Raw genomic sequence first — 17,434 nt, forward strand, 5'->3', positions numbered from 1 at the left:
ATCGCACGTATCTAGAGTTGCGCCTTGCATACTTATTGGGTGCTTGTGAGCAGGTTCTGGCTGGCTGACTGCCACCAAGTCCCAGAGACGGTGGGTTTGGCCTCGCAGCTGTACAGGGAGCTGATCTGTGTGCCCTACATGGCCAAGTTTGTGGTGTTCGCCAAGCTGAACGACCAAGTGGAGTCCAGGCTCAGGTGCTTCTGTATGACTGACGACAAGGTGGACAAGACCCTAGAGCAGCAGGAGAACTTTGAGGAGGTGGCCAGGAGCAAAGACATTGAGGTGCTTAGTCTTGGACCATCCTTCTATGTTTGAAGTTTTGTTTAGATTTAATCCTGGCCAAAAGTAGACTGTGCTTTGGGGGGTAGTACGTCCAATAGGGCTCTGGAACCTTTGAAATGGCTTCTGTACAACCCCGGAACTAGGAATGTTGAAGGAAACTTCTAGTTGTCCCGGGGTAAATCTAAAAAAGTACATAATAGCTGATTGAACCTTTTTTGTTTCAGTAGCTGGAAGTACTAAGAAATGGCAGTTCCCAGAGCTTTACATGGAAATGTGGCGAGCAAAGGTCGCAGGCTTGTTATTTAGGGTCCTGGTCTGATGACTTCATGAACATATGCAGTCTTTAAATTATGATGGTTTGGCTGTTCTCTGTGTGTTCAGGTCCTGGAGGGTCGGCCCATTTACGTGGATTGCTATGGAAACTTGGCTCCTCTGACCAAAAGCGGTCAGCAGTTAGTTCTCAACTTCTACGCCTTCAAGGAAAATCGCTTGCCCTTCTGCGTCAAGGTACCGAACACACACCCACTACTTTTTTTTTTTTTAAAAGAAAGGACTCAATCCTCGGGCACTAACACACTGGCCACTATCATAGATTGACCCGCTAACCTAGAACCACGATCTGGACAATCAATCCTCTTGCATGGTTTGCCGCTTGGTTAAACTCCTCTTGCTGAGTGTGAACCAGTTCATTATAATAACGCTAATTAGGACGCGTATGGAGCTGCGTGCGGGAAAAGTACGAAAATTAAAAAAAAAAATCATTGGTCATTGTCAGACAAGTATAATTAGACTGGAGGAAAGTCATTAAGTGCTTCGCAGTGGGTCAATCTATATCAGCTTTGTTAATGTTTGACTAGCTAGCTTTTTGCTCATCTGTGAGTTTACATAGTTTACGTCTCTTATCTGTGTAATAATTGTCGGAGTTCGCTCTGTACGTTTCAAGAACTGGCATCTGGACTTCGGATCTTGGTACCCTGGTGGGTTTCTGCGCATGAAATCTTTCAAAAGATGCCACACTAGCTTGAAAATATATTTCATATTTAATATCAATGCCAAGTCAGGAAAGTTGAGTCTCTCATGTTTTAGCCAAGGAAGTCGTGACTTAGTCTGATTTCCCCCAGAATTATTGAAGACCATATAAATGGCAAGAGGTCCATAAAGACGCCATTTCCCCCACTCCTCACCGCAGGTACGAGACCCCAGCCAGGAGCCGTGCGGCCGTCTCACCTTCCTCAAAGAGTGCAAGAGCTCAAAAGGCCTGCCGCAAACGGCCGTGTGCAACTTGAACATCACGCTGCCCGCCGCCAAAAAGGTAAGGCGCAAGTGACCATTTTGTGTCGTCACCTCCATGACCATCCTCACCGTCAGGGGAGTAGCAGCGCTAGACTAAAAGTCTGAGGAAGGCTTTAATCAAAAGTGTGTCTTTTATCTGTTTAAGGCTTCTCTTAGTGTCTATTGGTTCTTTATCGTACGCCGTGGTTGCTTGTCATTGGCTGTTTCTTTTTCATTTGGATGCTTTTTGGCTAAGGGCTTTTTTTTTTTCCAAAAAATTTACTTTGCTATCAGGCTGGCTTTTTCTTTGTGGCTTGACTTGATTGCATTTTATCATGGCGCTTTTTGATTTACTGTCAGTGTGCTGACTTTTTCTTTGCTGCATTTGCCACAGTGGCTTATGGAGCTTCTGTAAATCACTTTTTTTTTCACACCCTGATATTTCTCCCCCCCCCCTCCTTTCCTGCTATCCATTATGTTACTCCTGTCCTCTGCCCCCGCCCGTTTCTGCAATGCATCTTGGGAACCAGGAAATGGAGTCAGATGCTGAGGATGAGGTAAACTACACCCTCTCCCCCCCTCATCATGCGCCACCCTCTGCTAGATCTGCTTAGCATAGACTTACTCTCGCCGCTTCCCCAAGGGAAATGTAATACTTTCCCTTGTTCAAAAATGCTGACTTTTGCATGAGATCATATAGATACTTGCTTTTAATCCAGTGTAATCCCTTTAAGATTACACACTTGTCTTTTAGCCTCCAAATTGGTTCAACATGAAACCTGTTTTATCTCAAAAATATTCGGAAATTAGCTGTTCGGTAAGATTGTGTTTTTAAAGTCCAGGTTTTGCTTCAATTGGCTGCAACATCGGACTTTAGAGCTGCGTTCACCTGATAGCCAACTTGTGTTGTTTGCTATTGTTGCAGACTGAAAAGCCCGACCGACGTCATACCTTTGCATCGCTAGCCTTGCGTAAGCGCTACAGCTATCTGGCCGAGCCTGCACTGAGTGAGTTTTGTCATTTTCACTAACAACAAACAAACAAGCCTTCAATGAGAACCGCTCGTGATGATTATTATGATTCATGTGTCTAAGGCGTAAATGAACGTTTCTCTCTTCCTGACACAACATGCACTGTCCACATGCTTGTTTACGACATGGTACATCTTATTTTGCATGAATGGTTTTGGAACTGTTTTGCAGTGCTTGCCCACCTTGTTGTGAGTTGTTATTCTTCTGGCTTTGGTTGTCAAAAATCAGCAATCTCACAATCTTTCTTTGATCGTCCAACTGTCTCAGTGTTTCAGGTATTTTCACAGGGGTGTTCAAAGAAAGATTTGATTTCCTTTTCATTTGTCCCATCTGACGTTTTTCAGCGCTTTATGGTGATGTGGCAGTTGTTTTGTGGATCAGCCATGCATGTTAGGAGGTCTTGAGTTTGGCTGGTATTTTCTTTCTTTCGTCTCCGCTTGTCACCATCTTTTTATTGACTGGGCATGACAAAATGGACCAAACGTCTGTGTTGGAGGACACATTTTGTCATGAAAAAAGGCAAAAGGGCTTGTCTGACCTGTCTGTAAGGGAAATTTGCCATGTGCAATGTTGGGACCAAACAGATAAAAGGCACTTTTAAAGTGGTTTGAAATTAGATGCAGAATCCATATGCTGGTGTTAGAACATCTCATGTCTGGGAAAAAAAAATGAGCTGCTTTTGAAGTAAATCCTGGTGCATTTGTCCTGCCATTTTTACGTTGCCAATTCAGTGCCATTGTCTTTGTTTTTTTACGTTGCTGCTTTGTTGGGCTTCAATTAGCTTCTTTTTTTTTTTTTTGTGGTTGTTGTCAGTGTTTGAGTGATCAACACCTGTATTTAACAATTTTTATTAATTTCATCGTTAATAAATACTCAAATATCTGAGCACATGAAACTGCTGTTTATTGTTCCTTTGATAACAGAACTGCTTCACTGACCAACTCTCCCTCCTCTGATCTCTTCTTCTTCCACCGCATCTTCTTTTCTTTTCCCATTTTTGTTGACTATTCCACATCCTTTTGATTTCTTTTCCCATTATTTCTCCATCATTGTTCCTCCAAATTCCGCTGAAGAAACAGCAGTTGAGCGAAGCACACCAACCACAAGAGCACTGCCTGCTGGTCACCCTCACAAACCTGTCTTTCCAACCAGACCTTACTCCCCATGGTCGACTGCTCCTCTTACCGTCCCTGGCCAAGCAAAGCTCGGCGGAGTGGGCGGTTCCGTCGTCGCTGCCGATTCACCGACCAGCTCAGCAGCTGCTTCTCCACTGAAATCTCCCTGGCCCTTCTCCCCATCGCCTGCATGTTCTTCCCCAATTAGAGCCAGCATGGGCGCTCCATTACAGGCACCCAAGCTGGCATCCCCCGCCATACTCCCGTCGTCCCCTGTGAGGTCTTACAGGACTATACCATCACCCATTAAAACAGTTGTCCAGCTGGGTCAGTATCCTGTCCAAGCCTCTGCCGCCTTGGTGTCCTCTGGAGGTCCATGTAAACCTACCACCAATCCTGCTTCTTCACCCTACACATCAAGGACCTCTCCAATTCACTCCATACCCAATGGTTACACACCGGATAAGTCCACTTCCGCCCCAATGTCACCAAAGAAATCATACAGCATCTACAGTTCAAGTATGCCTTTTAAGATAGACACAGCAGCACCAAATCCTCCCTCTGCTAAAAGCCTTTCCACCCTCTCCTCTTTGAAGACCTCTTCTGATTCAACCCAGTCTGCACGAGTAGGGAAAACCTCGTTGTCGTCACATTCCTCGACTGGGAAGACAACCATTGCGTCATCGGAATTGTCCATGGTGAATGGGAACATTTCACCCGTTAAATATGCATCATCCTCGTCTACACCCTCCTCACCTTCTTCCCGGCTACTGTCAGAAAGAAGCCTTCAAGAGAGGATCCAAGCCACCACCCAGGCAGCCACTTCTGGCATCAGTGCCGCCATAAATGAAGCCATTGACTCCTGTTCTGCAACTGGCTACGGCACGCTTAAATCACTGGCATCCCCTCTTAGATCTGCTGCAGTAAATTCCACTTACGGGTCTCTGAGATCTGTTGCTGCCTCCTCAATACCTGCAGTTACCTCAAATACGGTGACAGTACCTGTATATTCATTGGTCAGCGTCATGCCAGAGGCCCCTGTTAAACCAGGGCCAGGCTCTCTCAAAATGGCGCTTCCCGATTCCCCTCGTACCTCACCCTCTTCCTCCATGTCCTCCTGTGTTACAACCTCCAAAATTAACTCCCAGTTGAAATCGCCCCCCTACATCACGCCACCTATCATTCATCATGCCACCGCCTCCAACCAGGAGATACTAAAAGATGTAGCAGACATGAAAGAAGACCTGATACGAATGACAGCCATCTTGCAGACAGACACACAGATGGCCGCTAAAACGGTCCAAACATCACGCACAAGTACTCCTCGTGAAGTAAAGTTAGAGGATGATGAGCCATACACACTTGTTGAGAAAGTGAAGGAAGATTTAGTTAAGGTGAGTGAGATACTCCAGAAGGACGTTGTGAATGAAAGTAAAGAGACTGTTGTAGGGGATGGCTGGGAGGAATTTTCCATAGATGAGATTGAGGAGGCCCAAAGAAACACTCTCTCAGACCAACACACTACCTTTGATGAGAGCTCAGATCTGCTCACGCACCAGTCAAACACTGACCTTAATTTGGCAAGAGTGGTAGACTATTTGACGAATGATCTCGGGGCTAGCTCTCTTTCCAAAATGGGATTGAAAAGCAGATACGAGGAGGCGGAAAGGGAAGAAAAACAAAAACGTATTCTGAAACCTTCTATGACAATACAGGAGCACAAACTAAAAATGCCTCCGCCAGTGTCAGGCATGCTCAGGTCTCCATCCGAGAAGGATCTGAGCAAACTTGCTGAGTCTTATCAGGGGGGTGACACCATTCTTGAGTCCCCAGAGGAGTTGTCTCATGAGCAAGATAAGAGTCCACTGTCTGACAGCGGCTTTGAGACAAGGAGTGAAAAGACACCTTCTGCTCCACAGAGTGCTGAAAGTACAGAACCCAAGCCTTTATTTACTGACGCTCCCATTCCTCCCAGTGTGTGTGATACCAGGTTAGAGGAGGTCCGCGTTCAGAGCCTCTCAGATCAGCCTGTCTTCATGGAGGAGGCTGCTTTTGCTCTTTCTTCTGCTGAGTCAGGTGCAGCTTCAGGAAGCTCAGCTGCCTCCATACAAATGTCGGTTCCAGAAGAGGACTCAATGAGCATGTGTCTTAAAGAGGAAACTCATATCACCACAAAGACCAGAATGGTCTATCATAAGCCTCAGCTCACTGACAGTGCAGAAGGTATTGAGGAAGCCATGTCAGTGCGAGACATCATGAAAGCCTTCCAATCTGGTCGAGACCCGTCCAAAGAACTGGCAGGTCTATTTCAACACAAAGCTAACCAGGAATCAATCAAAGGTGATGAGCTGTCACCAAGATTTCTTGACAGGGACATAAAACCCAAACCAACAGTAGAACGGATCATTGAGGTTCATATTGAGAAAGGTCACAGCACAGCGGAGCCCACTGAGGTGTATATCAGGGAAACTAAGAAACACCCTGAGCTTTATCTCTATAAAGGGGAGCGGACCATTAAAGAACTACTTGAATATGAGAGCCAGCAAGAAGAGGAGGAACTGATTGCTGAAGAATACCTACCCACTTTCCTCGAAACATCTCGCGTGAACACACCACTTTCACAGGAGGAGGACAGTCGGCCAAGCTCTGCTCAACTGATAGCTGATGATTCCTACAAAGCCCTAAAACTACTGAGTCAGCATTCCATAGAATACTGTGATGATGAGCTGTCAGAGATCAGAGGAGAGTCCTACAGATTTGCTGAGAAAATGCTCCTCTCCGACAAACTAGATGCAAACGCAACACGTCATTCCGACACAGAAGATTCTGCAATGAAGATCGACAGGAACCTAACATCTGAGCAGCAAGATAGCCCCAAAAAGGAGTTTTCATCCAAGTCCTCAAAAGATGGATCCCCCAAAACAGAAAAATGTTTGCAGAGAGATGAATCGCCACAGTTTGATAAAGTTACAGTGCTCCATTATTCGACTGAACAAGGTAGCCCAAAACATGCAGTCTGGATGAGATTTACTGAGGATAAACATGACAAGAGCAGAGACAAGCTTCTCTATGAGGACAGGGTGGATCAAACTGTAAAAGAGGCGGAAGAAAAACTCTGTGAGGTTTCCCAATTTTTCCGTGATAAAACAGAAAAGCTTAACGATGAACTCCAGTCACCCGAGAGAAAGCCTGTCCGACGAGAACTCAAAGAGCCGAGGTCCTGGCCGAGCTCCGCATGCAGCAGCCCTCAAAAAACAAAGGCAGGGAGTGAGGGGGTCAGTAAAACCAAACTCCGGGAGCCTTCTGTTAGTAAATCATTTGGTAGCATTTTACCTGCTGAAAAGAAAACCTGTAGCTTGCCAAGCAGTCCACAGAAAAATCAACAATCTAAGAAGACCTGTGAATCTGAGCCCTCATCTCCTTCCCATATAAAATCAACATCCAATGTCACTTCTGTTAGGATGAAATTTGAATCTGAGGCTCAGAAACAATCTCAGACTAGGCCTAGCAAAACACCTCCTCCAGTTCAACCAAAACCCTCTGTAAAGAAATTACAGGAGAGCAAACTCCCGGTTTATCAGTTTTGGAGTGATAGAAAAACATCAAAAGTTGCTGAAACATTACAGGAGGAAAGACCCCAAAATGATAATGAAGAGACAGACAGCACCAAAGTGGCTTTGACGTCACCCAAGTCCCCCAAACTGTTTCCAAATAGAAATGTCCCAAATTTGTCACTACAAAGAACATTTTCAGAAAAAGATGGTGAAGCTAACAAGCATCACGTCACAAAGAAAGTCACAACGGAGGTTTCGAGAATAGATAGTGACGACCTAATGAATAAAAACGTAAAGAAAAAGTCAGAATCTCAAATTCCTGTAAGAACCACATTCAGTTACAATGACAATGACCCTCCTAAAAAACATCCAGTTACAAAACCCTCACAGATTCCCACATTAGCTAAAAGTAAAAGCCTTGAGGCAACCGCCTGCAAAACAAATGAAAATGTTACATTTGAGATCCTTGATAATGCTCCCAAGGATTCAAACTCTAATAACTTAGTCAGTTCCAAAGAAATTCTGGAAAAAGTCATAACGCCTTCAGCTGCCGCAGCAACCAATGAAATTTTCAAAGGGATCAAAACGTTACCTGTTTACGTTAGCCTACAGCTTGGCCGCCAGGCTGAAAGGGAGGCCAAAGGGGCGCTGCATGCTGTCAAACAAAAGTCAGTTCCTGGACTTGCTCCGCTCAGCCCAGATGATGACACCCTAGAACAGATCTCCTTCATAGATAGCTCAGGGAAAAGCCCCCTAACACCAGAGACCCCCAGCTCAGAGGAGGTCAGCTATGACCTCACGGCCAAGACACCTGATGGCTTCATGGGGTTGATTCCAGATAAACCCAGCCCAATCATGGAGGTATCTGAGGAATTAGAACTAGATGACCAAGAAAGAGCCATCATCTCTTTAAAAGAGACCAAAACTGAAATAAAAACTAGCATTAATGCTGCCCAAGCAGATCTTGCTAATGCAAACATGCAGGAAACAATAATGACTGATAACTATCAGAAATTAGAAAATAGTTCCATCCTGCAAGAAAGCTCGGTTAATGGGTATGATAAGAAAACGGGGCAGGAGGCCTCCAAAGACAAAGGTGTTGCATACATTGAATTTCCTCCTCCACCTCCTTTGGACCTCTCCGAAACATCTGACGCAGAAAAGAAAGGTTCTTGTGTTTCGTCAGAAACGGAGACGGAAATGATGGAGGTGAATTTGCAGGAAGAACAGGAGAAGCTGAGGATTGAACCAATAATACGTATTCAGCCCCCTACGCCAGTGCCACCCGAGGTGGACGATAGTCAGTCCAACGGTGAGGACGACGAGGAAGAGTCAGTTTTTCACCCAATTCCCTCTAAGAAGTTCAATTTTAAAACTCCTCGAGACGTGGGGGATCAAAAGAGGATGGAGAAGGAAAATCAGGCCAAAGTAAAAAAGCATGACAAAAATGGAAACGACAAAGAACCGCTAGTTGAAACAAATGGCTCTAACGGTTCCAACTGTTCCAATGGCAAGGGTGAGGACTATGAATGTGAACAAAATGGAAACGACCAGTCCATAACAGACTGCTCACTAGCCACGACCGCTGAATTTTCTCATGACACGGATGCAACAGAGATAGACTCCCTCGATGGGTATGACCTCCAAGATGAGGAAGATGGTCTGTACGAACAAGCCGACTTGAAGTCGTTAGGCTCTCTGGACAGCAGGCGAGATGTCTGGGCAACTGACACTTTCAGAGCCTTAGACCGCTCTTTTCCTCCTACTAAACTTGAAGTTATCGAAGAGGAGAAAACCCCAGAAGAATGTTTAAAGGACCAGAAAGACGTACCATCAGATGATAGGAAACCTATTGACAGCGTTGAAATGAATGGACAGAAACTCTCCTCTAAAGAGGGATTTTCAGATACGTACTTTAGCTATAAATTGGAAGAGGAGTTTAATTCTCCTTTTAAGACTGTTGCGACTAAAGGGTTAGACTTTGACCCCTGGCCCAGTAAAGGTGCCGAAGAAGATATCGTCGACATGGGAGAAACGCAGGCGAGCAATGGTGAGCCAAAGCCTTTCGGACTAGCTGTCGACGAGCAATCTCAGGCCACCACGCCCGATAGCACCCCTGCCCGCACGCCGACAGACGATAGCACGCCGACGAGTGAACCCAACCCCTTCCCGTTCCACGAAGGAAAGATGTTTGAGATGACACGGAGTGGTGCGATTGACATGAGCAAGAGAGACATGGTGGAGGAGAGGCTCCAGTTTTTTCAAATTGGTGAGCATTCCTACTCGGCGGGCAGTTATAGGGTCAGGGACACAGAGGTAGACGACAGTAATCAAGACCCCATGTGTATCTCTGTGGTGGTCCCTCAGGTCCCTGTACGGGCCACTATGGTCCAGCTAGAAATCAAAAACGCTGCTGGCAGAGACACATCCGCCAACACTAAATTCACCACATTTGGAACAGGATTAAACTTGTCTGATAAAACTACTGATAATCATTCTGACTGTCCAAGCACTTTAGATTTTAATATCAAAGCTTCAGGTTCAAATTTAGATGTCATAAACTATGCAAATTGCTCAAATTATCTCACAGATTATTTCATCAATCCCATCGGTCCTTTGGACACTCTTTTGGACACTTTTGAGGATTTTGGTAGTACTTCAGCGCCAAATCCAAATTGCCCCTCTGCACCTTCTCAAGAAGAAGTCACCAACCCATAAACGTTGAACCTGTGTAGCGACACAAATGAGCCTCACTTTATTTAAGATGATAGTATTAGGTTGTTGTTACTGATGTAACCCTCAAATATGGTGACAGGATTTTTGTTTTTCAAACTTGTGTAGCAATAAGAAGCACAGAACCCAGAGCGGTCAAATACCACATATGCAAGTCCATATTTGGACCCCCTTTTCTAGGAAATTTAAATTTGCAATAATGAAAGCCATTGGAGACTCTCACATTTGAAAGCACAATCGATTAAGAATTATATTTACACATTTTAGCCAAAAGACACCCAATTAGTAGAGCAAGAGACATCAGTAGGCATGCACCTTACCCACTGGACCGAACCATTCCCAAGGAAGCTGAAGTTATAGGCGACAGCACCTCCCGTTGAGGACTGAGAGAGCTGCAGGGACAAGTCCTTTTCAGTGCCATCTAGACGAGCTTCTAGACGTTCCTGCCCTGCACGCACTGCTAGCTCCATCTGCACCAGCACCACCGGCACCACCGGCATCACATCCACACCGTCGCCTAGCGCTGAGAGAGCTGAGGTTGAGCAGCCAAGCGGAAGGAAGAGTAGGCCGACACTCGGAGGGGAGGAGCAGAAGGAGGAAGGGAGTGAGGTTGATCAACCAATCACGATTCCCGTCACCGCAAACACGACTAGTTTGTAAAACTTTTTGTAAACACCTTGTGTATCTTCTCTTCTGCATGTAGTTGTCGTGGGTGCTCTGTGGTGTCAAGTGTAGCTGTCACTTGTTTGTGTCATCCTTGTGTTGTGTGCTAAATCCCAGTCCGGGGGGTGATTTTTGTGACGTTTTTTGTAATTTAGTGGAAGGTGCGGCCTGGAATTAGTGAAAGCTTTACACTTAAGTGATGAGCCCTTTTCAGTTGTCAAGTCTTGAGTGCTGTGCATTCGTTCTCACTTATGTTATGTCTGTCACGAAGGCCTCTTCAGTTCTAGCGATCTCAGTCCAGATTTGCGTGATCACATGTAACTTGATATAATAAAGAACAGAATGACCTGTGAGTGGCAGGACAAACGGCATCCAGACTGCCACAACCTATAACAGGTGTGGACAAACTATGGCCCGGGGGCTACATGCGGGCCGTTAAACGTTTTAATCCGGCCTGCCGAACTTGAGAAAAATTAAAAGAATAAACCTTGTTAATTTTTTTTCTAAATACTGTGGTTTTTCAAAGACATATTTTGTTGTGATGCTTTTGTTCACTTTCATTTAAATGTTTTTTTCTTTTTCTCCGATGAAGTGAGTTTACCAAAACACTCCATCCATCTGCTCATGGTCCGGCCCCTTTTTTTTCAGTCAGTACAAATATTTAAATGTATTTTATTCTTAGTTTTGTTTAGGTACAATATTTAAGATATTCTTTTTATTGGTATCATTTAGTAAAATGTCATCATTCACTCATTCCTGTACAGATCCACCTGGTCATGTTACGATTCGCTAGAACTTGAGAAGACTCTCTAAGGATTGGCAAAACTTTTTTGAGGAGTGCGTGACGTTGGCTTTTGTAAGCGGCACAACTAAGGCACCAGGTTACGGATTAGCCTGACTACCCGTGACGCAGAACCTCTCATTTTGTAGGAATATTTGTCAGTGTGTGACGTGTTGATTCCGGTCTGCTTGCCTGATCTTTGGTGGTGTTTTTACTCTTTCGGGTGCACTGAGAAAACAATTCATTGACCCAACTTGACAACCAGGCCACTCGTGTCTTTTTGCGTGAGTACAGACTGATGCCTTCTGATGTCAAGCGGTGGCCGTGAGTTGCTTTCGTCAGCTGAGGGAATGTTGCCTGATGGTTTGTGACTTGAAACTTTACTAACATTACTACCCGACATAGAACTTACAGTAAGTGCTTTTCTGGCCTCACAGATCAGTTTTATGCATGGGTTATGCATCATAAATATTATGAATGGCGTCCAATCTCGAACTGAAAGCCAGAAAAGTTGACAGTGAGCTCAATTTTGTGTCTTTCCATCAACACTACTACTGATTTAAATCACCTAATCTATCTCATAAGTGACAGTGTAGCTATAAAAAAAAGATACAGCCCATTTTCATTTGTAGAGCAAGCGTATTGTCTCTTAATTACATTTCTTTATCAATCTACAATTTCTAATTATTTTTTTGTGTTGCACTGCCCGGTTTCAGGCCCTCAGAGTCCCTGCGAGAGGACAGACCTCCGCATGGCCATAGTTGCCGACCACCTGGGACTCAGCTGGACTGGTGAGTCCGCAAATGACCCTGCTGGTTCTGCGGTGTCTGCTGCCATCTGGTGGTAGCTTTGTGTAGTTTCAAAAAAAAAGTCTCCGTGTGCTGCAGTGGCGTGGTCACACCAGACATCAACAGGAAAATCATTACCAGACACTTTACATGTGCACTGTTTCTTTAAATATACATGCAAGTAATTGACGATTTATAATCTTAAGAGAAAAAAACCTTTATAATGAATCAAAGGATTGCAAATCAATGAAAAAAGAACATTTTAATCACCCATGTTTTAGAAAGGAAAAAAAATATTAATGCAATAAATATTGTTGAAATAGATCGGGCTGTACTTATCACGCACTTTCTTTACACTGTTGCGTTTGAAAGTCTGGAAATGTGATCATCCACTCCACGTTTCACATGAGGCATTCAGGGTGTGGTCTCTGCAGCCCAGCACAAGCCAGTCCACCTGCACTGCAGCATCGGCACACGCCCCCTGTGCGCGCATGCGTGTGCGTGTGCACTGTGGCACGCCCGTCTGGCCAGTGGGCCGGCAAGCACTCGATCTGATCCATTTTTAATGTATGCCAGCCAAAGGCGCTGCTCCTGTCAACAAGTGAGCACAATGTTCTCTCCGCCTTGAATTTACTGCTCGGCGTCATTTAAGTCCCCATTGAGTTGACTGCGGACGAGCACAGACCATCAAATTGCACCGCTGAGAGACACAATTGAGGTTTAGGAATATGCTGTTGCAGAGGTGGTCATACATTTTCATTTGGGAGGCGATCCAATGCACCAAGTGTGTCCTTTGGAATTTTAATAATGCTCATCGTCATCACTAATATCAATGTAACAGTGTGTTTTAGAGCTTGGTGCTTAATTGGTTTTATTAATTGATTTTAAATTGTGAGGACTATTTTTTTTTAGCTTGTTCTGCTTTTACTAACAAAATATCATCACAACAAATCACCTTAATAATATTACAGCAAATCACTTAACATGTTAGCCTAGAGTGGAATCTCGATTTAACGGACTTATTGGCGTGAGGGCTCTTCTGTTAGAGCTGATTGTCAGTTTCACCAAAGTACTTTTTTTTTTCATGGCCTAAAAACACCAAATATAGTCAAAGAAAATTGTACTTTAAAAATACCCAATCCAGTACACAATTATTGTAAATTAAGCTTTTAAAAAAAAAAAAAAAAAATTAACATATGTAATTGTTTGTGTATATGACTAACAACTGTTTAAAAAAAAAAAAAAAAACCTGCTCTAGTCTACTGTAAATCTGTTTGTCTATGACAAGAGCATCGCAAGGTGGAAACATGTCACCAGTCTGTTGATGGCGGATTGCCGATTTTGCTGCGTTTGTTGCAGAATTGGCCCGGGAGCTGGACTTCTCCGTGGAGGAGATCAACTCTATCCGAGTGGAGAACCCAAACTCCCTGACAGCGCAGAGCTTCGTGCTGCTAAAGAAATGGGTGCACAGGGACGGTAAAAACGCTACAAGTAAGACAGGTGCACCGTCAACAGTCGTCGTGTCACGAGAGAACAAGTTCTAATGCATCTTCTCTCCTCTCTCCAGCGGACACTTTAACGGCGGTGCTGAATAAGATCAATCGCTTGGATATTGTGACTTTGCTGGAAGGGCCCATATTTGACTACGGTAACATTACAGGCACTCGCTGCTTTGCCGATGATAACGCAGTATTCCCGGATCAGTCCGATGGTAAATCGTAGTCCACCCTAGCTCCTACACTCTTTACTCTCTTTCGGCCTGATTTACTAAGATCCCAAACAGCGGGCGCTAAAATGCATGTTCACTCACTTGAACAGATTGGGCATGCTGGTAGCGAAAGATGTAAAAGTGGAAGAGGCCATCAGATTTAAAAGAGGATTCTGCGCTCTGACAGATTTCGTGATGGAAAATTGATGTTTTTGACACATATAAATGCCGTCTTTTGTTTGATTTATATTGACCTTAGTGCATGACAATCGGATTTACAGCTATGTGTCCTTCTTGTGTAAAATTGTTATTAAAAGCTTGGTACAGCACACCTGAAAAACTGCTATAGGAGAGGCCAGCACCAATTTTTACAATGTTCTGAAAGGATCCAGAATCAAGGATATGTCACATTGAAAGAAGTTGTATCATCAATTATATAATATGGCATGACACCATCTTGTGACTGGACCAGGTCAGTCTTCAGATTCTTGTGAAGCTTCAAAATTGTCCCAGTAAATTTTGTTGGCATCTCAAAAATATTTACCCAAGCGGAAACGTTCTCATTTTCCCTGCACTGTGCAGCACCGCTTTGTATGCCTTTCATTTCATTTCATTTAAAAACGCAAAAAGGCGAACTTCTTCTCAGGTTTTGATGAATTGATGAACGCCCGTTTTTGCATGTTCAAACCTTTAGTAAATCAGGCCCTTAATCTCTCGCCTTTGCCTCCTTCACCGCTCCTCACCTGCTCTCTCTGTCTCAGCCGGACACGCCCGAACCTCGCTAGCGCAGCCAATCACACCGCCAGGTTCACGCCGAAGCTGCTGCTGCAGTCAAACAAACAGCAAGGCCTTTAATATGCATAGAAATGCGACTTGAATCCTTAAATGTAGCTTAAACCGTCACAGACGCAATATGTTCAATTTTCTTTTTAAATTTTATATTATAGGTAAATGTAATTTAATGAGCACATATGCAATATACTATTACATACATTCATTTTGCCTTTTTTTTAAAAATTATTTCAAGTGAACCCAGATCCCTTAAATGGTGCTGTATAATTGAAATAATTTATTATTCAAAACTATTATTGCGTAAACCGGACCTTTAATTGAAACTTTAGTGGCGAGCATGACAAGATTTTTTTTTAAATATCTCCTTTATACATTATAACATCTTTTTATGGTTATTTCTTTTTAAAATGTCAATTTGAATGTTCAGAGTTGTCCCACTTGATTAGTAGATATGACAGTGCAGCATTAAGACCATCACAGCAGATGATTTTTATAAGAAAAATGTTGATGCATGTTTTTTGCTGTGATTGCTTTGCTTCTATGATTGGTGAGCATGGTTTGGGCTTGTATAAACGCGCCAGTTTTTGTTTTTTTTAATACAGTAAACCCTGATGATTTGTGATTAATTCTTCACAAATTCACCTCACAAATCTGCTGAAAAAAATGCCCGTAATTTTTTTTTTTAAAGAAGAAAATAGAGGTTCAGTCTGGTAAGATATTTTTGTGACCAAAATGCAACTTTATTCTCGAAATTATTTACAACTGAATTCTTGTGAGATAAGGAACAAAAAAACAAAAAACAATAATAACAATAATACAATAAATAAAAATATTCTCAGTATTTTATTTCTTCCAGAAAATACACATCTTAAAAAAGATACCACTTAATTTTTGTTGGAGTATAAATTTTTCTGCCCTAAAATATCATTTTATTCTTGAAAATGACGGGTTTTTTTCATGAAACAATGATTCCCCCCACCATCAAATTAAGCGACAACTATTAATGCATAGGCATTTGTAAAAAAATAAAAATAAAAATTTGGACTGGGTCAATTTTTTTTCTCTCCCCATAGTTTGTGATATTGGGGTTTACTGTATCATTATTTTACAAAAGAAAAACATCTTTAGTTTGCTGGCATATTCGCTCTACCTTTCTCCCTTCCCTCTGGTCATAACATAAAGCAGGCCGCCGCTTCTCTGCCACCGTTACACCCCGCGGATGACACATTTCAGACATTGTCACGCCAACTACTGGACTTTTACGATGGCTAATGTGGTCTGAAACGGGTCCCCGCTTGGAGGTCGGCGGTCAGAGTTGCGGCAGCGATGAGTTAAAAGCACGGACTAACTCCTCAGACTAACTCAGACGCCTTCTCCGACACGCGTCGAAAAGGCGTCGCCATTTTTTCCTCAACCCCTTAGAGTGTGTGAAGACGTCATCTCCTCGCTTCCTCCCAGCTTCATCCTCTCTGAGGCCGGCTCGCCTTCTCCTCCTCCTCAGACTAACTCCTGCAGAGAAGCCTTGAGTCGGTGCCCCCCCCTCCTCCTCCATCCCCCCCGGTCAGCCGATAAGATAAATTCCCACAAAACTGCACTGCATTCACAATTATGTGTCCAATGCGCCCACTGCGGAATTCTCTCGGCGAGTTGCCTCCACTCTAATAGATGCCACACTGCAATTAAATCATCATTACCAAATTGAACACTATAATGATTTTCATTTATTAATTTTAATCTGTGCTATTTATTTCATGGCGCTGGTTAATTTTTATTTTAAGTAAGACAGGATTATTAAACAAATTTTGTTTAGTTTTTTTTTTTAAAAATGTTGTTGTTTGAATCTATATAACAGGGGTGTGCAAACATTTTGATTGGCGGGCGACATTGGGTTCTCAAATTTGACAAAGGGGCTGCACCAGGAGCAGATGAATGGAGTGTTTTGGTAACCTCACTTCATTGGAGAAAAAAAATACATTTAATTTTAAATGAAAGGGAACAAAAGCATTACAACAATATATATGTCTTTGAAAAGCCACAGTATTTAGAAAATAAAACATCAACAAGGTTTATTCAATTTTTTTCAAGTTCGGCGGGCCGGATTAAAACGTTTAACAGGCCACATGTGGCCCCCGGGCCGGAGTTTGCCCAGGCCTGATATATAACAATATGCATTCTAATAAATTCTACTTCAAAATTGTGTTGTATTTAGAAAATATGCACAAAATCTATTGAATTGGGATTAACATGTGTAAAATAATAAAAATAATAATAATTAATAATCAATATCATACAATATTTCACTATAACCAGTAAAAAGTATATGATTTGAAAACGTTCAGATTAAGGCTTTAAATGCCTCGTACTTGCAGTTGAATAGTTGAGAAATGACTCCAAATATGTACTGAGATGATGTTGCTCTTAATAAGATGAAGGAACCGAACAACAATTTACGGACACAATGTTGTCTCCTACTTAGGAGGCATAAGCGTGAATGCAGTTGCTTTTAAGAAAGTCTCAAATCTCCTCTTTGCCCCTGCTCAAACTTCTCGGAATGTGAGCGCCTGGATCCCCAGTCTTTTTGACGACTCAGCGATCACATGATCACGCGTTCACCAATCGCTTCCTCTTTGTTTGCCGTCTTTTCATGATCATTTTAACACTGCTGTTTTTTTTTTTGTCCGTTTTTGTTTGTTGTCGTGTTTGTGTTGCGCTTTA

General features: G+C 43.2%; 1 protein-coding gene across 35 annotated transcripts in view; it reads left to right on the top strand.

Moving 5' to 3' along the window:
• LOC148317400 (ankyrin-3-like) overlaps positions 1-17,434 on the top strand; it is a 66,023-nt gene that overhangs the window by 41,947 nt on the left and 6,642 nt on the right. For 28 of the 35 annotated variants that reach the window (XM_088284994.1, XM_088284988.1, XM_088284976.1 and 25 more), the window contains 9 exons: positions 54-282; positions 664-789; positions 1,472-1,594; positions 2,085-2,111; positions 2,480-2,561; positions 3,659-9,523; positions 12,148-12,222; positions 13,579-13,710; positions 13,787-13,930. In XM_088284994.1, coding sequence (XP_088141120.1) covers positions 54-282; positions 664-789; positions 1,472-1,594; positions 2,085-2,111; positions 2,480-2,561; positions 3,659-9,523; positions 12,148-12,222; positions 13,579-13,710; positions 13,787-13,930 — 6,803 coding nt within the window. Of the gene's footprint in view, positions 1-53; positions 283-663; positions 790-1,471; positions 1,595-2,084; positions 2,112-2,479; positions 2,562-3,658; positions 9,524-12,147; positions 12,223-13,578; positions 13,711-13,786; positions 13,931-16,112; positions 17,432-17,434 lie in introns of those variants that run through there. The other 7 variants (XM_088284992.1, XM_088285008.1, XM_088285010.1 and 4 more) reach the window with 5 other exon arrangements.

This window comes from Idiotropiscis lumnitzeri, chromosome 20 (genome assembly GCF_059441095.1).
Source record: "Idiotropiscis lumnitzeri isolate Australia: NSW breed Sydney's pygmy pipehorse chromosome 20, RoL_Ilum_1.0, whole genome shotgun sequence".
In the NCBI taxonomy this organism is placed as follows: Eukaryota; Metazoa; Chordata; class Actinopteri; order Syngnathiformes; family Syngnathidae; genus Idiotropiscis; species Idiotropiscis lumnitzeri.